This window comes from Epargyreus clarus, unplaced genomic scaffold, assembly GCF_041222505.1.
Source record: "Epargyreus clarus isolate Ecla_fem2 unplaced genomic scaffold, WU_Ecla_fem_2.2 ptg000008l, whole genome shotgun sequence".
Classification (NCBI taxonomy): Eukaryota; Metazoa; Arthropoda; class Insecta; order Lepidoptera; family Hesperiidae; genus Epargyreus; species Epargyreus clarus.
Window position 1 is genome coordinate 390,281 of NW_027332216.1, and position 25,003 is coordinate 415,283.

At 36.3% G+C, this 25,003-nt stretch overlaps 1 protein-coding gene across 1 annotated transcript in view; it reads right to left on the minus strand.

Annotated features, from left to right (window-relative positions):
- Positions 1–251: 251 nt before the first annotated feature.
- Positions 252–25,003, minus strand: part of LOC140744059 (uncharacterized) — a 49,875-nt gene continuing 25,123 nt past the window's right edge. Inside the window, exons 12-21 of the mRNA XM_073075513.1 lie at positions 21,839–22,039; positions 21,232–21,395; positions 9,527–9,664; positions 7,934–8,133; positions 5,688–5,823; positions 5,441–5,536; positions 4,888–5,109; positions 4,351–4,451; positions 1,926–2,094; positions 252–588 (exon numbers count right to left, since the gene is read on the minus strand). Of these exons, the coding sequence (XP_072931614.1) occupies positions 422–588; positions 1,926–2,094; positions 4,351–4,451; positions 4,888–5,109; positions 5,441–5,536; positions 5,688–5,823; positions 7,934–8,133; positions 9,527–9,664; positions 21,232–21,395; positions 21,839–22,039 (1,594 nt within the window). The 3' untranslated portion in view covers positions 252–421. The remainder of the gene's footprint in view (positions 589–1,925; positions 2,095–4,350; positions 4,452–4,887; positions 5,110–5,440; positions 5,537–5,687; positions 5,824–7,933; positions 8,134–9,526; positions 9,665–21,231; positions 21,396–21,838; positions 22,040–25,003) is intronic.

Sequence of the window (25,003 nt, forward strand, 5' to 3'; positions counted from 1 at the left end):
CTACTGCACACCTAAGAGATTTTATAAAAAAAACTCGAAGGTATATGAAGACTACCAATACTCGTTTGTCCAGCGCGGTGGACTACGGCACAATCCTTCTCAATCTGAGAGAAGACACGTGCCCCGCAGTGGGACAATAACGGGTTGATGATGATGTATTGCTTATTATAGTATTGTGCGTTTATACCAATGCAATGCAGTAAAGCCTAGAGAGAAAAGTTTATTTAGATTTTCGAAATAAAACGCCTTAGTAACTGCACCACGATTATTTTTATAACAACTTTATTATATCGTATTTATTACCAAAATATAAGTGTATTTCTTTATTTAGACTCCATACAAAAACATCAAACATAAGGCGATAACCTGAAATGCACTTCTAAAGAAGCAGAAACAACAAAAACAAAATATCTTGTAGCAACTATGATCTCAACTTCATTCTGACGAAGTGGCCTCCGTACATTCTCATCTGGATGCCGTCAGTGATGAGCCTTGTGGGGTTACACGTCTTCTCGAAGGGCAGCACCTCCATGTTCAGCAGCAGCTGGTACACCATTACCTTCACCTCGCAGAGAGCGAATCTTGACCCTAAAACGTATGGACTTAGTGAATGCTTGTAAAACAAAAGTATAACAACTAAGCGACTTCTTAAAAAAAGACAAAAGTAGTTAAACGAATATGTAGTAGATGGTAAGTAGCCACTGCGACCTATAGACATCTGTAGTCAACCTCAAATAAGATAAGGGGCTGCCTCTGAAGACTCCGTTGACATGCCTTTCTTAATTCTCACTATGCGGCTGATCTATGTACATATATCATTTAAAATCATCTAGGTACATGCCTTGTACTCGAACCTGGGACCAAGTTTTAACCACTAAGATCATTTTACCACTACATTTATCTACACATTCTATCATGGATTACCTCAAATTAACGCCTGACACAAAATAACTACCAAAGGTTACATGGATATAATATACCTACTATGAGATATGTAAACTTTGTGTTGTGTTTTAAGCGCATGATTATTATTCTCATAATTTGTGTCATGTCTAGATTTGGCCTCACCGGCGCATTGGGCGCTTCTTGATACCGTATGATTTAGATCCGAAATTTATGTATCGTCTTATGAGTATACATACATTATTTACATGACTAATTAACATGACGTAACAGATTTATTTGATAGTGAATCACTTGAAGAGGACAATATTACGCAGAGGGTTTCAATGTTACTGGTTCGATTACCAGCTTGGCAGACTTCTAGATCATGAACTTACTTTTGTGCTCTGGGTGACTATGTCTATGCTTAAACTATGTGGGATAAATATGTAAAGTGTAATTTTTATATTGAAGAAAAAACAAACATGTGCTCTTGAAGTTAAGTGGTAACTTTCAGTTATGACAAAACCATAAACAACTCAAATATAACAGAAGTCAATATCCTTATAATTTAAATTCGTACAGTACCCTTACCATGAGTTTTTACGTTTTGACAATTATGACTGTTTTGGTATTTGTTTACGTATTTGCCCATACAATTTCCAATCAGCGCCCCTAGCAGATTGTATCAGAACTATAGTGTCAGTAACGTAACATTATATGTCTAAATTGACAAAATGGCGCTTTATGTTTTGTCTCTCTCTTTTGCGAACATGTAAGGCAGACAAAAAGATGAGCACTACTTATTGTTACATTTACTCAGTCCACTCAAGTAAACGGAACAGAATAATGGATTGAGTAAACCTAACGTAAAATTGTGGGATGTTTTGAAAACTCATGGTAAGGGTACAGCAGTGGAATACGAGTGATTTAGGACCCAATAGATATAGCGATTGGTCTTAACAAATCATGATTTATTAGATGTAAGATGAGAGTTAATAAATAAATAAATGATTACTGCTATAACATTCATTTAACCATACCAATACAGTTCCTAGGGCCAAGTCCAAAGGGCATGTAGGTGAAGGGCTTGATGTTACGCTTGTTTTCCTCAGAGAACCTTTCAGGGTCGAACTTCTCAGGTTCGGGGAAGAACGCAGGGTCGCGGTGGAACGCCCAGATCGGAATATACAGTGTATCATTTTTTTGTATCTGAAATGGCGATGTACAAAAAAAAATTAACAAAAAAATAAAACCGACTTCTATGTCACTACAAAGTAAAAAATAATCCAAATAAATGTTGGTTTAGTACATAGTTCTGAAATCGGCGCTCAATATATTTCGTTGGATAATGGCGTAAACAGCGTGTCCAGTTTGAGCACCGACTTCAGAAATATGCGCCCTGCTCGCTTAGTTTTATAGAGTCTTATAAGTTCCAACCTAACCTAACCAATTCAATACGAAACACTATAGGCGAGGCTATATGAAATACTATATTATTGGCTAGGTTAGGTTGGGACAGAAAAGTAAATAAATCAAACTAAGTGGTAAACTCTGAGACTGAGTCAGGCCAATTCACCAAAAAAAAAACTACAACGTAAAAGTTAACCATATTTTATATTTGTACGAAGTAATTGGCAAGTTACCATGGCTTAGGGCAGCAGCGTGCCTGCATCATTAGGATTGAAAACTTGAAGGTCACATTTTATACTGTATGCGACTACAAACTCTAGCTTTGATACTGTTTATAAATATCCGTAAGCATTAAATGTATAACTCATACGGTTTAGGCGAGAAGCAACCTTGCTTTATCAGGGTTAAGACCTTGAAGGTCAAAATTTTCATCCTATGTGTCTGCTTACTGACGTTAATACGTATATGAAAACACAAAATGGCTAACTCCTATGGTTTAGGTTGGAAGCACACCAGCACCATCAGAGTGAAAGAGTTGAAAGTCATTTCTTTACATTACATTTATCTGCTTAGGAACTGTAAAATATGTGTGAAAGCACTAAATGGCTTATTCATGTGATTTAGGCTGCTGGTACCTCTGCATCATCAGATCTAAGGAGTCAAATTTTTCATCATATGTCTCTGTCTAACCACTTCATTACAACATTACAAGAAATATATATTCTATATACTTTATATGGGAGGCACCACTGCATCATCAGGGTTGAAGGTTCAAGGTCATATTTTCCATCATATGTATCTACTTAAGGATCTTATCACATATTCGTAAGCTCCAAATGCCTTACTTCTGTGGTTGAGGCAGGAGGCACCGCTGCATTATCAGGGTTGGAGAGTTGAAGGTCGAATATTCCATCATATATCTTTGTCTATCACCCTTATTAAATATTCGTAAGCTCCAAATGCCTATCTTGTATCGTTGAGGCAGGAGGCACCTCTGCATTATCAGGGTTGAGGAGTCGAAGGTCGATTTTTCCATCATTTATCTCTACTTATCAACCTTATTAAATATTCTTAAGCTCTGTAGCGACTTTCCGCTACTCGTCAAGAGATGACGCTGCTGAATCACGCTATCGAAGTTTTCTAAACATCTCGCATATACAAGCTCCGAACTGAGACTGTTGGAGCGCGGCCGCTCCCCGGGCATGATCACCTAGCCCGGCGGGAGATCTCCCTTTGCCAAAGCTCCAAATACCTAACTTGTATGGTTGAGGCAAGAGACATCTCTGCATTATCAGGGTTGAAGAGTTAAAGGCCAGATATTCCATCATATCATGTTAATCTAGATATACGATGTTAATTTTAAGTTTCATGAGGATTAGATGGCCAGGAGGTAAAATATCATAAAATGTGTAAAAAACAGGGGTAGTCATAATGTTCTAATCATCAGACCATACCCATGTCAAGGTAGAAAAGTACCGCAATGAAATACCCTTTCATATGAAAAAAAAGAAAATTGAAATTGGCTGAGAAATACTTGAGTTATTCAAGTTTTAAAGGAAACAGGTTTTCCAATTTTCCGGGAAAACTGAAGACAATTTTCAAATTTCCTCGAAATGGGACCCCCTGTGAAACTAGCCGCACATAATGGCGGTTGAATCATGTCGATAGGTCGCGGTAGAGCGAAAAAATCGCTGGACATACATAAAAAAAAATATACGCGACGAATAGATAACCTCTCTTCCTTTGGGAAGTCGGTTAAAAATGATACAAGACTATGTATTTACATTGTATAAATCGATTGAACTTATTGTTTTTTTGGTGCTTCGTCATTAAGCCTCAGATTAAGCGAGTAGATGTAGCACAAATTATTCGAATTAAATAGTCATCATAATTATAATCATTATGATTTTATTACTATCTTAGACACAGTATAAAATAAAATTTAAGCGCTGCTTAGGCTCATACCTTAGTTCCCCAACCACTTAGGACTCAAAAAGTTTAATTAAAATTCCCTAATTTCCCAAAATAAAGATTAAAAAAAAAGAAACAACTCACCACTACGTCTTTTTTTGCTTTAGGATTCGGTTTTCCTAAGTTATAATCCTTAACACAGAGCCGGTCCATGAACGGAGCTGCGGGCCATAGACGTAGTATCTCTGAAAAATAGTCAAAAATACCGGTATACATTTGATAAATAAAAAAAATCTCATTCTGAGAGCAGGACTCCTCATTGCCCAGCAGTGGAAGTAATGAGTTGATGATAATGATGATGAAATAAAAATAAAAAAATAATGGAAGTATATAGGTTTCAGGAGCAAGCCAAGGCTTTTGTGAAAATTTTACAAATTTTTTCTCTCTTTGCACGGATCGACATAATTATCATTTTAATTATAATGATTGTTTTTCATCAATTTATTTTAAAAAAATATTTACGTCATCTATCACCGTATTATGAAAGATTTCCTTATCCTGGGGGTAAAGTCACTACTTCCACTCCTAATTTGGTAAAATGATTTTAACATGGAAAGTCTCGCAGTCCCTCTGCCTTGGAGTTCACGTTTTACAATACTAAATTTATTTAACTAAACTGACCTGACACGACCATATCTAAGTACGTCATCCTCTGTATGGAGTTGTAGTCAAACTTCCCATTGTTATTATCATTATTCTCCTTTATCTCTTGGTACAGTTTCTCCTGGATTTCTGGATGGAGGGCCAGCTCGTTGAGGAGGAAAGAAACCACCGTGGAAATCGTTTCGAAGCCAGCGACCAGGAAGAGGAATGCTTGGGGCACAAGATGCGCATCAGTCCATTCTAGAAAAAATATATAGTCTTGAAACAAGTGTGTAATTGTTGCATTTAAGAAATGCTCTTTGATGATTTTTAATGAGTCAAAAATAATTATTGTGAACTATCTTCTAAATTATTGTTTTGTCTGTTACAAGTAACACATTTCTAAATATGCAAATTACAGATTATTTGCTACTCTTGAGAAGTAAGGCATAAATCAAATGATTAACGAATCAATAAATCAGATGTAATCGAAAATATTTTATTCAAAGTAGATCCTTTACTGAATTCGTTTTGACCGTCAATAGTCTACCACTACTTCTGTTAAAGTATATTTTTTCTGCATCTTGCTTACCATAGTTCACGACTTTTTTGCCTAGAGACGATTCTTCCACCGTAGCGAAGCCAGCATCAGCGTCTTTTGCGTCTTTGTGATCGTGGGATAGATTTCCTGAAATTATATTTTGACAAATTTTACCATGAATATTATACATATCACCTATAATTTAATTTGATGACCCACGTTCCATCTCCAGCCAAATTTAAATCTAGTAAGTAGGTTGAATTAAGGAGATTATTTAAATTGTGCTGATCTTTCTTACCTTTCTTAGCTTCCATGAGAAGGTGGATCATATCGTTCCTGACAATGTTCTGCTCCTCCCTTTGTGTCATGGTGTCTATAACGAGGTTTCTGAAGAAATCGGTGATGGATTTGGTCGACACAGTGATATTCAGCATCTGGTAAATAACACATACATATATTGTATCTTTTTACTCCATAAACGTAGCAAAAAAGTATGCAGTCCATCTGATGCTGAGTGGCTACTGCCGTCTATGGACATATTTAGTCAACCCCAGATAGGATTAGATTCACATATGGGTTGCTATCCCTGAGTTACATATTTTATGTCTACTTTACCCCTTCCTTCAGATACCTTTCGGACCAGAGTGTAGCAGCGCTTAAGGCGAAATGATAGCCCAACGTCCTTGAGAATCGAACACGACACTGTAGGCAGTAAGCGGCCAGCGATTACTGCCTCACGCGCACGCGCACTCCCCCGAAAGTCAAAGAGTATTTGAAACCGATGCGTTCGAAGCATTTTTGTCACCTATGGACTTCTATCATCATAAAACAATTGAATGTAAGCAGACTTCAAATATTTGCAGTGCTTATTTCCTGAATAGAATATTGTTTAGTAAGTACAGTTATTGTTGTAAAAGTGAAATTGGAGATTTTTTAAAATTTTCATTACTTTCATTAATTTTCATTACTAACCAACTACTTCTTTAAATAAATACTAAAATTAGGAAAATTTTAATTTATTTTGTGAAAAAATTATACCGCTTGTCTGTGACGTGACCGGGAGCCGGTTGCACACTGAGTGAAAGGAACCGGTTCCACAGATGTGCCATATGCGTTTTTTGAAAGGTACACTTTTTTATTGTGCTTATTCTAATAAAAAACTGAAATGTGGAAATAACATCTTTATTGAACGTTTCGTTTAGACCGTTTAAAAACAGTCTTGAAAGTTCTTGTCTTCATTATGAGTATCAAAACCAACGTGAAAATGACCCGATTTCACGGCTGTGCATAAAAATCACATCAAATCACTATGAATACGATAGTTCTCTTTTTGCGGAAACACTGCAGTTTCGTTAAATCAATCAAAACTCGGTAAATTTTAAATCTCTAACCAACGTAGATTCTAAATACATAGATTCAACTGTATTGCTTTGGTTAGAGTTTGACTTCCATATATGTTTTTTTCTTCAACATTATGATAATAGTTTAATTTACAGGTTTGTACATTAATAAAAATATGTATATTCAGGTGTCTACTTACTAAAACAATAAAATCTGAATATTTACAAAGTTATTTGCACGCTAATAAAAATATTTATATTAAAAACGTCCAAGCTTTGTACCAAATGCACTGTATGAACTGTTTACTCTTCGACGCAAAGTGTAGAGAGCGGAGCGCGCTGACATGTGACACAACCTCCCCGTGCGAACGCTTGGATAAGACTGGCCCACGCGTCTGAGACAGTCGCGGCGCCATCCGCGAAACAATAATATGGTGTTATTGATTTAATAGCACTTAAGTAGTCATTTTGCAAAACTTTGAACTTAAATTTAATAAAGCAATAAATTGTCTATAATAATGTGAAAAAAACATTTAAATCGCTTCAGTCCTTTGGAAGCAGTAAGCAAATTCCTGCAAATATATAGACGATATAATAGATTTTTTTTCTTAAAAACCACCAAAAATAATGATAAAAATTAACTTAAAATTTAAAGTTTATTATATTATGCATATTAGGTATATTTTATTTTTTAATTTGATCAATCCGTCTATTAGTAGTAGGCCTTTAAAGAGAGGTCTATGTTGTAGTTTGGCCTATCCTTTCGCCTTAATAATATTGTTGTTAGGTAGAAATAAGTATTTGTCCCTGTAGTTCCGGGACTAGAATAGGGCTACGATATCCCCTGCCTGACGTAGGAGGCGACTAAAAGGGGGCTTCCGGGGTTATGGGCGGCAAGAGTGGGAGCTCGAACCATCCAGCAAGCGACCCCGGGAAGGACGGCGGTATGTGTGGTCGCATACCGTCGTAAACACTACATGTAAGTGTGGCTGAGGTGCCTCCGAATTCAAACCGTCGTAAATTTTGGAACATTCCGTTCTACATTATCTGTCACTATTTTATAAAAGAAAAGATATACATAACTGACTTTTGTGGAGGTTAGGTGAATATCAAGTGTACTAAGATTTTTTCATTTTAAAAGAGACAATTTTACTACACTGTCACTAGTCTTTTCAATAAAATTAGAAAATAATTATTCTCTTACGTTTGCAACCTTCGGAAACGTGCTGATTGCGGCAATTTTGACAAAATCCCTCAGCGAGAAGCTGGTAGCTTGTTTGCAGCTGGTGTAGAAGGAGTTGTCCTCACCCGTGGAGTCCACTTTGAGGCCAAACGCGCAGGTCGCTATCACGTCGTTCGCGTAACGAGTACTCATGTCTTTAGAGTCCACGTCTATATAACCCACTGAAAATTACAAGTTTTAGGCGTTTATTCCAGAAAGACAGAATACTTAATATCGATGCATGATACTCGTATCTTACATTACTTTATTAAAATATTGTTGCTGTCGCTGAGGATAAAGTTATAAATACTACTACCTATGGATAAAGCATGATGTGAACTTTAAAGTTAATTACAGTAGCGCTTAACAGTGTTGTTAAAAATCAGACACATTTGTGGAATATGTGATATAACAGTTAAACCTTGACGGTTCTTGGACAAACTTGACCAAAAACGGTCTGGAGTTTCCTTTTAACATTATTTATTTATTTATTTATTTTAAGGACTACCAACAGAACTATATGTTATACATGACTGACAATGTTATTTTCTTAAGTAATATAGCTTAGTACACATATTTCCATTTACAGGTAGTCACAACATGCAAAATAGTAAGTGCTTATACAATAGGTAGCTAGTACAGTTGCTTCTAAATTAGCGTTTAATTATATTTTATACAAAAATAAATAAAACGAGATTACAAGTAGTTGTTGTAATGATGATGGAGACTAATATGTTACATAATTTAAATGTAGTGTTTATACAGTAGTATTATTAAGTATTTTTAAAATTTTAACTTTAAATTCAGATAGATTGTCACTAAACAAATCTATAGTTTGATCTTTCAAGGTTAATTCCTTATATAATCTACTTAGTCTAGGCATTAGAGAATGGTGACCAAGATTGGTTCGATAGGCTTTATGAGTAAGAAGAGATATGGGATGCCGCGAATTTTCTTTGTACACTTTCTAGGCGATCCTTATGTATTTGGTAACTGGGGTTCCATATGATTGTTCCATACTCAAGTTTACTTCTTACAAGAGTGGTGTATAGAGTTCTTCGTGTTTTAGGTTTCTTGAAAGGTTTGGCATTTCTAAATATGAAACCGAGTGTTTTGCGTGCGGACCTACAGATGTTATCGATGTGTAGGTTAAAACGTATCTTAGCGTCTATTGTGATACCTAGGTCGCGAAAGGATTCACATTTCTGTAGTAGGCTGTTATTTATTGTATACCTAGTTTGAAACTCAGAGTGCTTGCGAGTAAACCTTATAAAAGAACATTTACTGGGATTTAAATTCATGCCATTAAATTTGCACCAATCAGCAACTCTATTTATATCGTCCTGTAGAAATTGTGTGTCATTACTCACCGAGATTTTTCTTGCTATCGTAAGGTCATCCGCAAAAATGTACAATTTTGAGTGTTGTATACAGTTACTGATATCATTGATAAATAAGTTGAACAGGAGAGGCCCCAGAATAGACCCCTGTGGCACTCCTGACGACACGTTATATGTGTGCGATGAATACCCCTCGAGTTCAACATAGGAATGTCTATTATGAACTTAAATAAACCTCCGGACTCTTCGATCTTCTTTTTAAGATGATTTATCATGAGGTCGCCGACTTCTAGCATGAAGGGTACCATCAACCGTATCTTGGAGCTCGTGAAGGCTGGACTCAAGGTTGACCGCATGGCTTTCCATTCGTCACCTGGAATTGATACGTGAATTCATATGCGCGTACAAGAATGGTTTACAATGTACATAATTATATCTACACTAATTTATACACATCTATAGGCTTTATACATTTACTAATCCGCATTGGAACAACGTTGTGGTACATACATTCAGGGCTCCCCCAGTTCTGGAAAAAGATTTGAGAGCTGTTATGCAGTCTCCTGATGTTAAGTGTTCACTGCATCGTGAACATTCCTCAACCGACAATGTCTCATATGGTCGGTCACATATAACGTTACTTTAAACACTAAGTTCGAGCACTATTGGTTAAAGAATGTTATAAAAAGGACAAGTTACTTTCTCTCTTTGACAAGAATCTGTCTTAATACTACAGTGGTCTATACTTGTTTCGGTGAGACATTTCTATAAGCATTTTGCAAATAACATTATTTTTATCTCAAATAATTTTAACGCTCTTAAGAAGTAAACTCAAGATGGATGAGATGAAATTAATTTACCGGAAAATTAAATAAAGGAACTCTCTCAGATTTTCGGATTTTTTTTAACTTTGGTAAATACCTTAGAATGGGAAAACTGTCGATAATGGAATCAGAAAGTCTACTGTTAATATCAAAATTACGTTTCGAAATACGTAAATATCTTTGAGATTTTATAAATTTCTCAGATATACAGGTTTCAGCGCGATGTTTCCTTCACCGTTTTAGCAAGTGATAATTAATGTCTAATATGCACAAAATTTCGAAAAATCTAGGCTACCTACTGCTGCTATTGAAATAAATATTGGTTTAGTACATATGTCTGAAGTCGGCGCTCATATTAGACACGCTGTTTACATCGTTATCCAACGAAATATATTGAGCGCCGACTTCAGAACTATGTACTAAACCAACATTTATTTCAATTATTTTTAACGTTGTAGTGACATAGAAGTCGGTTGTATTTTTTTGTTAAAAATATTTTTTCACCCTTTTTAGTGATGACGCACTCTTTCATATTAAAACAATATAAAATTGTATAAACGTGATCATGAATAAAGGTAAGGTCTGAATTTACATTGATTGGAACCACCCGTTCGCAGGGCGCTGCCGCGCCTTGCTCGCTTAGTTTTATATTGTCGTATATGTTCCAACCTTTTTTTTTTACGCGGAGAATTTATCCTCATGGATTCCCTAACGCCCGGGGGAGCGAAAGGGATATGTCGAAATTTTACCGACTAAAACTCCGCGGCGTTCCTCTGGACGCTCGATGCCGGGTCACGAGAAGCGTTAGTATTACATTCGCGGCCCGGCAACATCAGCCGGCTCCGATGTTAACGCCAGCCACATCCCGTGAGGGAGGGGCTTCCTCACTGGTGTTCCTCATGAGATGAGCGTGCAGAACGCACACACGACACCTCGAGCCCTAAAACTGGAGTTGGATTCCCCCGAATCCGCCTCGGTGGGCTCATGGGACGGGGAAAGGGCGGCCTTCATTATCCTCTCTAGCCCTCTCCGCCGCTTCCTTCGCGAGCATTACTGCTTTGCAGAAGGAGCGCACCGCCTGCCACGTCCTGTCACTCTCAACCATAGCACGAATCACGGTCGAGAGAGAGGTCGGCCCCTAATACAGAGCTGAGCGGGCTGCGCTCCGCATTCCACGCAGGGCATACCTCCAATGTATGCTGGGCCGTCTCATCGAGGCAATTGTCGCAGTGATGGCACCTGGCTGTCGGCTCTCGTCCGATCCGGCACAGATAACTCCTGAAACAACTATGTCCCGAGAGTATCTGTGTCAGACGGAAAGACAGGACGCCGAATCGCCTACCTAACCACTGCTGAAAAATCGGACGAATTGGCCTCGATAGTCCGCTGCCCAGCGGTAGGATTCGCCAGCCTGGACGTCCATATTTCTGTAGCCATGTTCTAACTTAACCTAACTAAATAGTCAATGATGAACTTTGCAATTTCATTAGAACCTACACCAAATATCTTCAAACACAACTCAATTATTCCCATCGATTTTGGAGTTACATATTTTGTCTCCGAGCCACATTATCAGACCCTAAAAAATAGTCAATTATGGACTGGCTTTGCAATTTTATTAGAACCTACACCAAATATCTTCAAACAAAACTCAATTATAGCCATCGGTTGAGGAGTTACATATTTTGTCTCCAGAACCCACTCTGATCCTCATCATATTTAAATGGGACCAACTTGTAGCAATTGTCCACACACGAAATTAAAGGCATTAAAATAGGTTCTTAAATGGCGAAGTTATGACTGTTATATTTACATGGGTTGAGGAGTTCCCCTCATTTCCTTCAGAACCCATAGATGGATCCTAACCATATTTAGGTGGGACCAACTTCCAGCTGGCCTCTACCCATAAAAAAAAGAATTATTAAAATCGGTCCACTAACGGCGGAGTAATTAGTGTACATACATAATATATATATATATATATATATGTATATATATATATATATATACCGGCCGAATTGAGAACTACCTCCTTTTTGAAGTCGGTTAAAAATGATTGAATATTAATACGGAAGACGCACACAGGCGGGGATGGGAGCGAAGCTAGTTAAATGATAATTTAAACAACATACTAATGTTAAAAAGCACTTGGGGCAAACAATACAATTATTATACATATGATTATATAAAGTGTTTGTTATGTTCGTTTTTACACCGTCATGATGATCGTAAAATAATATAAGTGCGTCGTGGGTTATTGAATTAGGGTTGTCAACTTAACTGCTGATATTATTAATAAATAAACTTCCAGATTAGAACTTCCTTTCCACTAAAAATAAAAAAGTTATAGTCGTAAACTTTACAGCGACCAGTATTCCTCAATAACAAAACGAAGGCTGTTTATCAAAATCAAAAACGTTAATGATGTAAAAGTAATACCTCATAAAGTTTTAAAATATATAATACTAAAACTTAAAACCTTACTCCTTACACCTTTACTCCTAAATACGTAATTTTATTTTCTTCGTTCGATTGTTATTTCAGAAGTTGATAACCCTAAATTGAACACGTGTAATTATGATCCTTTTGAATAATCGATTTTTTTTTATAATATAAGAGTAGCAGACGAGCATGTAGTCCACCTGATGGTAAGTGGCTACTGCCGCCCATAGACATCTGTAATCAACCCCAGATAAGATTAGATATTCCTACCTGAGGTCGGCCACAGATGCGCCGCTACCCCTGAGGACTAAGATGGAACGCCTCGGAAATGTCTGTCTCCCTTACCACACCCTTCAAACCGGAACACAGCAGCGCCTAACACTGCTGTTATTAGGTAGAAATAGGTGTGGCGGTGGTGCCGCCGGAGGCGAACCACAAAGGGTTCTACCACCTTCAAATTATTACAACCTATGACTTACGTTTCAATGGTGGACACGGGTATCCTCTCAAAAAAGACAAGGCTTTGCAATATTATAGTGACTAATAGCTTATGTATAAGAACTTGTTTTATCACTTGTTGATAAACATATTATTTACTTATTTGACATATTCATATAACATCTAACAAGTTATGGAGTTGTGGTTTACCTACAAATTGTGGTAAAGACCGTTAAGAATATTGAAACACTCGCGGCGAAACTTAGTAAGAAGTAATTTTTAAGATACTTAATTAGTCTGTCGGAGATTAACACGCCAATAAGTAAGCGAAGTTAAAACTATTTTCACGTAAAAACTTACGTAAAATAGTTTTAACTTCACGTAACAATTACTTCACGTAAAAATTACAGATTTAATATTTATTAACTCATACAAAATTTAAATTAAATCTTTATTGTTTAAATCACTACTTAGACATCCTTTACAGGAACTCAAATAATATGGGTTTGACGGGGTTACCGCGATAACGTACATCCGCGAAGAGATTGAGGGCTATCGAAAACTAACGAAGTAACTAAACTCAAAAAATTGTAGAGCTTTTTTTCATAAGAGTTACGTGAGATCCGTGGCCGACAGTCACCACATCGTTTTATCAATAAAAGGTATACACTTGAGACATAACCATAACAATAGCGATACCTATTACAATCTTATATACCTAATAGAAGATTGTATATCAGTTGCGCATGTAATTGAGGGAAGTAGGTATAATTCGAATCACAATAGAATAGAATCATAGATTGCGGCCGGAGCGAAAACCGTGCGAGCGAAACAAGACTATACTATCTCGCTCTCTTGTATTTGCATAGTTCTAATCTACTTATATTAGTATATTTCGCCTGACTTACATCATTATGTTGCGACTACCTTAGTCATCAGGGGCTGCAACGCGTCTATGATCGGTTTTAGGTAGAACCCTTGTTCAATGTGGTGGTATTGGTTAGAGATGTCCGTGGGCATGAGCACAGTACAAATATCTTATACTGTGGCATGAGTGACCAAGCATATAAAGAATTATTCAAGCCATTTGAAGTAACGACAGCTCGATGACTTTAACGAGCTATCAACGTTAAGGCGGTCAAGGGTACTAATTCGAAGGACTAAGTTTAAAACATTGTTACCATATCTTTGAATATATCTCATAATAGCGCTAAAGATTGTTGTTAGCAGAAAAAGGTGCAAGGTTCCATTTCGGTCGACGCTCACGTTACATTAAATTCACCACTATAAAATAAATAAAAATAATGGTGGCGAAACCAACAGTCTGATTTTTTGGTTCTTAAAACCAAGTTTTTAAGCAAAGTTTCTACCTTCCAGTTGGCTGTACTTTTTGTGGAAATATGTTTTGTTCCAAAGGAGGATGTGTAAAAACACTGGATTATTATAACTGTTTTTTTTCCAGTTGAGGTAAAACAAACGTATTGTTGTTGTTGTAACGTACTTCTGCGATGTTGCAAAATAAATGTTGTTTGACCTTGGAGTTTGAAAAGAGTATGTATGAATAATTATTATAATTTAATCTGATTGCAATCAGATACCATGTAACTTTGAGTGACTAGTGTCATAAACATTAACGTATTTACTTATTTACCAAAGGTAGGTTTTAGTTTGATTATTACTTTGAACATTAATTAAGTCCTTTTTTTATAATTAGAAATTAAACGAACTTACCTAAGTGAAGTTCCAATTTCAATTGTACGAACTGCATAGTCTCGAAATGATAATGTTGACATGTAGTACACCGCCAGTCGTCAGCCTTGTGTCACGTATATTCAGAGCTAAAAACCTCGAATTCAAATAATTTAAAACAATATCCAACCTACTTATAGCGCCCCCTACCGGTAAATGTCATTAAGTTTAGAGATCCTGGGGTCAAGATGTAAGTTCATTAGCTCGATTATTTTACAACATAGATGATATTATGGGTAATACTTATCGTATATAAGTATGGGTGGGTGGGTTATAATATCATTTCGAGACTATGCAGTTCGTACAATTGAAATTGGAACTTCACTTAGGTAAGTTCGTTTAATTTCTAATTGTACTTCACTGCATAGTCTCTTCAATGATAATGTTGACATGTAGATGTTTAGAGATTTGTAAAATAACGAGCCTATTAAACAAAATACAAAAACATTTAAATCCTATTATTTTTAAAATTCCTAATTTAATATATCTATTTAAATATTAATTACAGTTATCAAGTAACCGTTTGATGTAACGTCTCTACTACAAAATTGAACTTAGATCTGATCCATTCAGCTATCCTTCTAAGAGGGTCTTAACTGACACTCATATGTTTAGACGTCAGCGTAGCAGCGTGGTAATGCGTGCTCTCTAATGGTATGTATTGTAAAAAATGATATATCAATGCCATCATCCTCCGTGGTTGATAAAATCTAGAAACTGTCGTCTGGGAGGTCACTGTATTATAAGATTACATAAAGGAAATAAACTTATTCTTGTAACTCTCAAGTGTTACTAGGCCTATCTAGGTAATTTTATTAAGGATGTGCTGGACAAATACTATGATTACTATGAAATAATGGTAATACTAGATTGTTTGAACACTGGTTATAGTAAGGTTTAAATTCATGTGGCAATTTAATATACAATATCTTCCGCCAAGCAATTTGGTTAATATACAATAATGTTATTATTATGTTTATGTATACTTTTTAGAAGTCTCGACTCAGATGTAGGCGAATCGGTAGTAATAATGGCATTCACGGGCTTACACCAAGTGAACGTCATAATATATACGATATCTATTGTTTTTATATATTACTTATATATTATTATTGTTTTTTTTTTTTTTTTACTATATGAGTAATTACAATAACCAAAAAAAGTAAATAGTATTTTTTCTTCATCTCCATTAAATAATATATAATATTTTACACTTAACTCGCTAAAAATATTTATACATCAGATGTAACTATCCCAAGTAATAGCATACTTGGGATATGGAGGATAGAAAACCTAAATATGCATTTTAAGAACAAAAATAATTCTAGATATATATATATCAAAATGAAAAGAATATTGTAACCAGTCTACAGATAGATCTAGTTATTTACACTGTTTAGGCCAAAATATTATAAGCACCAGCATCACGTTTTCATTATTGCGTCTAACATTGCTTGTAGAGCAACAAAATCTTGAGATTCGTGTATAGAAACGAAACGCTCCTCGAGGAAGCGAGTAACATACAGGGTAAAGCGTTGACGAAAAACAAATGGAGTTAGATCTTTTTTTTTTTTTTTTTTTTTTTAAATTCATATGAGACCCAAAAAACAACCCTTCCAAAATGAAAGGTTTATTTATTTATTAATTTTTTTTTTTTTTTTTTTAACACTATTTTTTAGGACTGTCTGGACCAGTCTGGTACTACCACAAACTCCCCAACCGTTCAGAGATAATCTTTAACAACAATTATTTTATTAGAAATAAAATGAATATTTCCATTTAAATAGTATAACCTTAGTCATGACATGTAAGTCATACTTCTTGTAGGTTTCCTAGTAAATAAATCTATTTAAAAACCTTCAAAGTGTTAATTCGCAATGTATAATCTTGATTTAGTGATAGCAAATTCATTCTGAAATTATTGAATGTATTAGGGAAATAAAAACATTTTTTGGGTATTCAATAAATCCAATATGTGCCTTGATATTACGGTTAAATGTGGGTATTAAACACCATGCTGTTTCTATATGAAATAACTGTGGAGTTGCCTACACGTATTAGGGTTTCACCGTGTTGAAGATGATTATTGAAAAAATATCTTTAAGCACAAGTAACGCTGCATTTAACTTTAAATAGTTGATCGGATTTGTTATTTAAATCAAATAACAAAAATACCGAGAATAATGACCATATGTTACATAACTGATTGTGTCCCGATAATAAAAATAATATGACAATTACCACCTGTAATTATATCTATCTGTAAGAGGGATAGTATTTTGATAAACATTATTAAAATTGTTATATTTATATATACATATCTTTGCATTTATTATAATTTTTATTTTTTAATATTATTGTTATATATATATATTTTTTTTCTTTTTATTTCACCCTTGTGTTGATTTTTAATCTTTTATCTAATGGTAAAGCAATTTGATTTTTTATTTATTTATTGCTTGTATAATACAATGAACAACCTTAACAGTTGTATTATTTTCAATTATCGAACTATCTTTTAAGTAACCATTAAATCCTAAAGAATGATATAGCTTGTTATGTCTATGATCCTAAATTACTAAGTGTCGTTATTGTTCCTTGTCCATTATTATGACATTTCAAATAGGAACTATGTTATATAAATATATAACTGACACAATGTCCCTAGATCTTAATCAGTTATGTATGGTCTTGTATATGTTTAAAAGGTTAGTATTAACATAAATATAGTGTTCTGCTCAAACCAAAGGAAAGAACTTGAAATGCATATAATTTCCATTTAACCATAGACATGTAAACACTGTTTAAGGTAATCATGAATTAGTATCCAAATATGCATGCTTGAAAACAATAGTAAGTAGTGAGTGGAATGCCAGGCTTTATTTAAAGCTCAAGATTAAGACCAAGATATTCAATATAAACCAACATCACCATCATCAGGTGTTGGTAAAGTAAAAAATTGGTTAAGAGTAAACAATATGTTACCACTGATGTGAGAAGTCTTTCTACATACATACCGAGTATATTTTGACAAAATCTTCATTCCTTGAGAATAATGAGTTTAAGTGTTTATACAAATACTCTTAAAGCTAACCACTTGCAAAGCTTGGGTCAATAGTTATTTGTTACAACTGGTCTTTAAAATTATAATTATAATCGACCACATTATTAACCACTCACCTAAAAATCTGTTGTGATTGTAGATTTATTCCAAAGGAAACTTCGATCAAGCCTTTCTGTGACACAGGTATTTGTGCATGAGGCTTGTTGTAAGTCAGATAATGACCCTATTTGGTATGAGTATCTCAAACTTTTGGATGAAGTTTATCATAGGATGAAGTGTAAATATCTTCGTTATATTTGTTATTATAAAATATTGTACTATATATATATGAATTGAACAATCATTGTTTCTTAAACCATTTTGCTGATTATTTGTTCCAGTACTTGTACTATGAAATTTCTTCTTATTATTTATTATACATAATAAATGACCAGCACCAGTAATAAGATAATTGATAGCAAATTATCTTTATAAAGGCAAATAATTTAAAATTATTAAGAAACAATCATGTCAAATGCTCGAGAGCAGTAAGCATTCACCTGATGTGGCATGGCTTTTGACTCTTTACAGCTACAATAGTAACTGCGACTTGTGCAACTTTTAAAGTCTAATCATGTGTTATCCGTCCCACAGTTTCCTAGAGGCTAGTGTTCTTCCTTTAAACTATTTTTTCCTTTAGTCTATCTATCACCATCTAGATAGATGGATAGTTCCTTTAGTAAATTACTCTTTAATATGCTGATCTACCTAGATACCAAATTCTTATGAATGGTTAAACCAAATTTAGGTTCTTCTAGAGTATTACAAAAGGTTATAAATTGTCATCTCTATATCCTGTATCATGTACATTATTAATCTGAATGATTCTTCAATAAAATGTTCATTCATTAAAATCATTACACCCACTCGATGGTAATAGTTGTGTCTATCTACTGATTATTAGTATTTTGTTATATGGGTTATTTACCCAATGTGAAGGACATAATACCCTATTAGAATGGGTGAATATCCGTTGTATCCGTCTACTTAATAGTAGTATCTTGTTATAGTTGTTATATAGGTAAATATCCAATATGTAAGGGTCCCTTATTTGAACGGATGAATATCCATTAGGTATATTCTACTCAATAGTAGATTATTTTATGTGAGTAAATACTCAATATAAACAGGTTAGTACCCATGAACGGGGCTAAATAGCACCCTATTTCTTGTAATGTAGGTAAATATCCAATATGTAAGGGTCATAACCTTATTTGAACGGGTGAATACCCTTTAGGTATATTCTACTCAATAGTAGATTCTTTTATGTGAGTAAATACTCAGTATAAACGGGTTAGTACCCATGCACGGGGCTAAATAGCACCCTATTTCTATGTTCATAGCTTTGTATAAGCGAGATTTATATAAGGATTTAAATAAGCGAGATCACCTAAATAGGTGACAAGCTTAGTTAATGAACATAAGACGTCAAATTCCTTGCTACAGAACAATATGGTAATCTAAAAATCCTTTGCTTGGAAAAATATATATGTAAAAATTTACCTTGTCATTCCTCATGAATATATAAGATTATCATCTTATCTTTAATAAATGAAAATAATACATTTTCAATTTGCGACGGCATTCGTAATGGCCGCCTAGTACAAGTCTTCAGAATAATTTCGTCAAAATTCTTTATTTTCCATTGTAACTTTTCTGCACAATATATCACACCTACGTCTTTTATAAATTATTAATTGAAATATTTGTTATAAATTAACAATTTTTACTATAAATTACTTATTTTATTTCTTATTTTGAAAAATCATAAATGTACACAGGCTGCACGAAAAACGATAATGACATTTACCGGTAGGGGGCGCTATAAGTAGGTTGGATATTGTTTTAAATTATTTGAATTCGAGGTTTTTAGCTCTGAATATACGTGACACAAGGCTGACGACTGGCGGTGTACTACATGTCAACATTATCATTGAAGAGACTATGCAGTGAAGTACAATTATACCTAAACGATAAAGCAGACGGGCTACCTGATGGAAAGCAGTCACCTTCGCCTATGGACATTTGCAACACCAGAGGAGTTGCTAATGCATCGCCGGCTTTGGAGGAGAGCTCTTTTTACACCTTTTTTGAAGAGCCCCATGTCATAGCGCTCCGGGAATACCTCAGAAGGAAGTTCATTCCACATCTTGCACATCCGTGGCAAGAACGTCCGTGCAAACCGAACCGTGGAGGACGGCCACGAGTCCAGTTGGTGTGGATGGAACTTCATCCTTCGATGAGTGGTGCGATGGAGGAATGGTGACGTAGGCACTAGGTCAAATAGTACCTCGGAACACTCACCATTGTAAAGCCGGTAGAACACGCAGAGGGAACCTATGTCCCTCCGCAAGCTTAAAGGTTCTAAACGATCTGAGGTCCTGGGGTCGTTGACGATTCGGATCGCGCGTTTCTGCACGGAGTCAAGTGGGTTAAGTTGGGATTGGGGCGCCCCTGCCCAGAGATTGGAGCAGTACTCCATGTGGGGTCTCACTTGTGCCTTATACAATAGAAGGAGTTGCCCCGCAGTGAAGTACCGCTTCGCCCTGTTTAAGACGCCCAACTTTTTTTTGACGCCAACTTGGCCTTAATGTCCAAATTACCCCGGTACTGCACGTCATACGATATGTCAACTGCCAGGATCCCGACTGGATTGGAACCGTGGCGCTATTACTTTCAACCTCGTACGGGATAGTACTGCTGGCCTGCACTGCTGGGCATGGGTAACTCTGAGACTGGTTTTAATAATAAGGACGTTAAGCACATGTGGATTGGAAAGCAAGTTGCATGCTTTTGAGAACTTTTTAGAGTGCATAGGTTCTACTGTTTAAAATGAAAGGTCTCGTTCCCCGTGAATGAAACCTCCCATCCCTAGATTGAAATTTATAATTAGCAGCGCTATTTACATCAATTATCGAGCATATTAATTATCGAGTTATTGTAACATAACGTGTTTGTTCTAATCTTCATACCATTATAAACTATCTATTTAATTCATAAACAAATAATAGGAAATCCCGTGTACATCATACTTTTATTAACCTATGTCTTATCTGTTAGTACTAGAGTTGTATAATTGTCGTTATGTGTTAAAAATCATGAGTCTGGTAAAATTATATAACAATTATCGCCAAACTTTTGCTTTCCGCTCTGAAGTTGTTGTGCGTAGGTGTAGTAAGAGAGCCAATGCGGTCGAACACAACTACAAGTACATACTCCGTAGCAACGAAACGGTACACTTACGCAGCTATGTATGTGAGAGCGGGCAGCTGAGGATGCCGGGGGTCCCGCGCTATCTTCGTCCCGTAAATATCTACAGGTTGCTGTTGCGACGCAATTTCTATATTCGGAGCGGACTAGCAGTTTGGCGTGGACTCTACTAACCTTTTAACATTAATAAGCTTTTGGTGAACAGCGGATCTTGGAACCCGTCACCGATGCCGCGGCGGTCCACGAAGTAGTCGAAGTCCTTTACGACGATCTTCTTCAGCAGCTCCACGTCTTTGATGATGAAGACTGGCTTCATGAACTCGTGGAATCCCACTACCCTGAAACAGCAGTTGGTTTAATGTTATGACACTCATTGTGCAACGGTCTGCCATGCTGAGGGTTTTAGGGTTGAATCTACCTCTACTAGATAGCCATAGATTTGAAGGTAGTATCCGGACGAACGAGGCGAACAGACGAACGGTGTCGAACCACAAATGGTTCGAATCCGGTGGCACCAGTGCCATGCCAATTTCTACTTAATAACAGCAGTGTTAAACGCTGATTTGTTCTGGTTTGAAGGGTGTGGTAAGGGAGACATACTTTTCCACGGTGTTCCAGCTAAGTTCTTAGGGGTAGCGGCGCATCCGTGGCGGACCTCAAGTAGGAATCTAATCTCATCTGTGGTTGATTACATATGTCAATGGGCGACAGTAGCAACTTACCGTCAAGTGGACTGCATGCTTCTCTGCTATTGCTATACCTATAATAAAAAAAAACTTACCTGTCATCTGGAAATGTATTATAAACCCTCTCCAAGTTAAATAGCATGTGTTCCTTCTTCATTATGGAGGGGGTCATGTTCCCTAGTATGGGGGTCGCGGGCAGGTGGTTAACCCCCATAGAGCTGAACTTGCTGTAGATCTTCCGCAGGTACAAGTACACCGCCGACAGCAGCGCCACCGCCCATATTAGGTACAGCATTTCTAGAAATTAGCAATTTTATCATTCATACAGTTTGTAAATCAGTAATAGTCTCGTTATAAAGCCGGTCACAATCAGGACGTCCGAATTTCAAATCTCAGGTCTGACTCTTAAAGCACCTGCACCTCTGACTTTTAAAGTTTTGTGCTTATTAGAAAATTATTACTTGCTTAAACGGTGAACCTACACGACTGAAAGTAAAAAAAAAAAACACTCTTTCACCGTGGTAGAAAACCCGTGCCCAGTAGAACAGTAATGGGTTGACAACAACAATTTTATGAGTATAGAAAGAGTGTGAGATTACAAGTATACATATTTTTATAACAATCTACAAAATGATTAACAAATGGTGTATATGTTTTATCGCTAAAGTTTTGGCAATTAAGATAAACATATTATTGTTTGCACATATTCGTATATGAAATTGTATAATATATCAAGAAATGTAAGTAGTTTAAAATAAATAAATTATCATTATCGAAAAACATTCTACCCACAAATAATCGTTTGAAAATAAACGTATTTATCTGTTAGCTACTATTAAAATAACAATAAGAATGTGTAGCTAAGTATTTGTACTCAATAAACGAGTTTGATTCTGAAAACAATGACATACCAAAACATAATATTTTTGTCTAATTACAATATTTACATAACAAACATTGAAAGTCAAGGTCAACAACAAACCGAACAAGAACATAAAATTGATACACTTACTTAATTATACTTGTGCTTACTGCCCAATTAACACCTTCAAATAATACGATGATTATTCAAATTAATTACCCAAAAATGAAACACGACTTTATCAACATAAACATATATTGTACTGAGCGCGTTATTTTTCCAGCGAGTTATCAATTGGTTTCGTATGTCACTAGTGAACTCGGGTACAGATTAAATGATACACTGGTTGAGCAGACTAGCTTTAGTCTACGACTTCGTTTGCATGACCTTCGGCCTATTTCTTTTACGTTTCCGTATGAAAGAAATAAATGAGACCATTATAGGATCACTCGTGGGACGGTTTTTATAAAAATAGAATAGCGGACGAGCATGCAGTCCATCTGAGTTTAGTGGCTACTGCCGCCGATGAACATCTTTAATCAACCCCGGATAAGATTAGGTTCCTCAGTGAGGTCGGCTATAGATACATTGCTACCTCTGAGAGATAAGCTGGAATGCCTCGGAAGTTTCTCTTACCACACCTTCCAGACCAGAACGCAGTAGCGCTAAATACTGCTGTTAGGTAGAAAACGTGGCAGTGGTTGCTCCGAAGTTGAACCAAATTGGTACTACCACTTCTATTATGTACACCAGGTTAGAATTAACTTTTAATAAGTTTCGCATTTGGCCAGCGCGATGGACTATGGCCTAATCTTTCTCATTCTGAGAGGAGACCCGTGCCCAGCATTGGAACAGCAATGGGTTGATGTTGAAGGCCTAAAATAATATACGTACATGAAACTAACAAGATCCTAGATACAGGTAAACGAACGGAAAACTGAAACAGCGTGTTTTATTCATTGGAAGTTTGTATGAAAAACAAATTCCCGGGGGCTATTTCCTAAGTTAAGTAAGTAGCCCGAGGAAATATGCTCTCCCATACAAACTCCAACACCTCATTCCGAGCTCTCGTGGAATAACAACTGTGACTTTTTTGTGTAATGTGGTATTTGAAGTGAAGAAAACATGCGTTTTTATTTTCTTATTTAACTCCACTTTAAATACATGTAACGAAAAAGTTTATTTTAATTTATTCTTTTTCTCTATGAACTATTTTACTATTGTCTATATATTTGTGACGTTTAATTCAACGTCACATAAATTTAAATAGAAAAATGTTCTAGTGGAATAAAAAACTTTAGATGTCGTTTCTCTATTTTACAGAACAACAACATTAGTTTTTTCCACAAGAAAGATCACTATTATATACATTTGAAGTATGTTAAGAATTCCCATACTATTAATAAATTATTATCATCGAAAAACATTATATGTGTGTGTAGATAATGTATGCTATGTTATATATCATCACATAACCACAAATATCTAATGTTTAAAGAATAAATGATGATAGCACGGGAGATGCTGTGTACACAGGCCGTGCGAACACCTCTCGGACATTCGTGGAAGAAAGCAGAATCCGACTTGTGTCTGAAATCGAGAACTCTCTGGAGCGGGTCTCGGAATGGGGTCGTCTTAACCTTGTTGAGTTCAACCCCTCGAAGACACAAGTCTGCGCGTTTACCGCTAAAAAAACCCCATTCGTCATAGCGCCTAAGTTCCAAAGTACCCCGCTCACCATTGGTAAAAGTGTAGGGATCCTGGGAGTCGACATCTCGTGCGACGTGCAGTATCGGAGTCATTTGGAAGTTAAAGCCAAGTTGGCTTCAAAGAAACTGGGCGTCCTAAACAGAGCCAAGCAGTACTTCACTGGGGGGCAACTCCTGCTGCTTTATAAAGCGCAAGTGAGGCCCCACATGGAGTACTGCTCGCATCTCTGGGCAGGGGCACCACAATACCAACTTAACCCACTTGACTCCGTACAGAAACGCGCGGTGCGAATCGTCGATGACCCAGTGATCTCTGATCGGTTAGAACCCTTAAGCCTTCGGAGGGACATAGGTTCCCTCTGCGTGTTCTACCGACTTTACAATGGTGAGTGTTCTGAGGAACTGTTTGATCTGGTGCCTACGTCGCCTTTCCTTCATCGCACCACTCGCCGAAGGATGAAGTTCCATCCACATCAACTGGACCCGTGGCGGTCCTCCACGGTTCGGTTTAATAGATCATTTTTGCCGCGTACGTGCAAAATGTGGAATGAACTTCCTCCTGAGGTATTCCCTCAGGACTATGACATGGGGCTCTTCAAGAGGGGTGTAAAAAGAGCTCTCCTTCAAAGCCGGCGATGCATTGGCGACTCCTCTGGTGTTGCAAATGTCCATAGGCGACGGTGACTGCT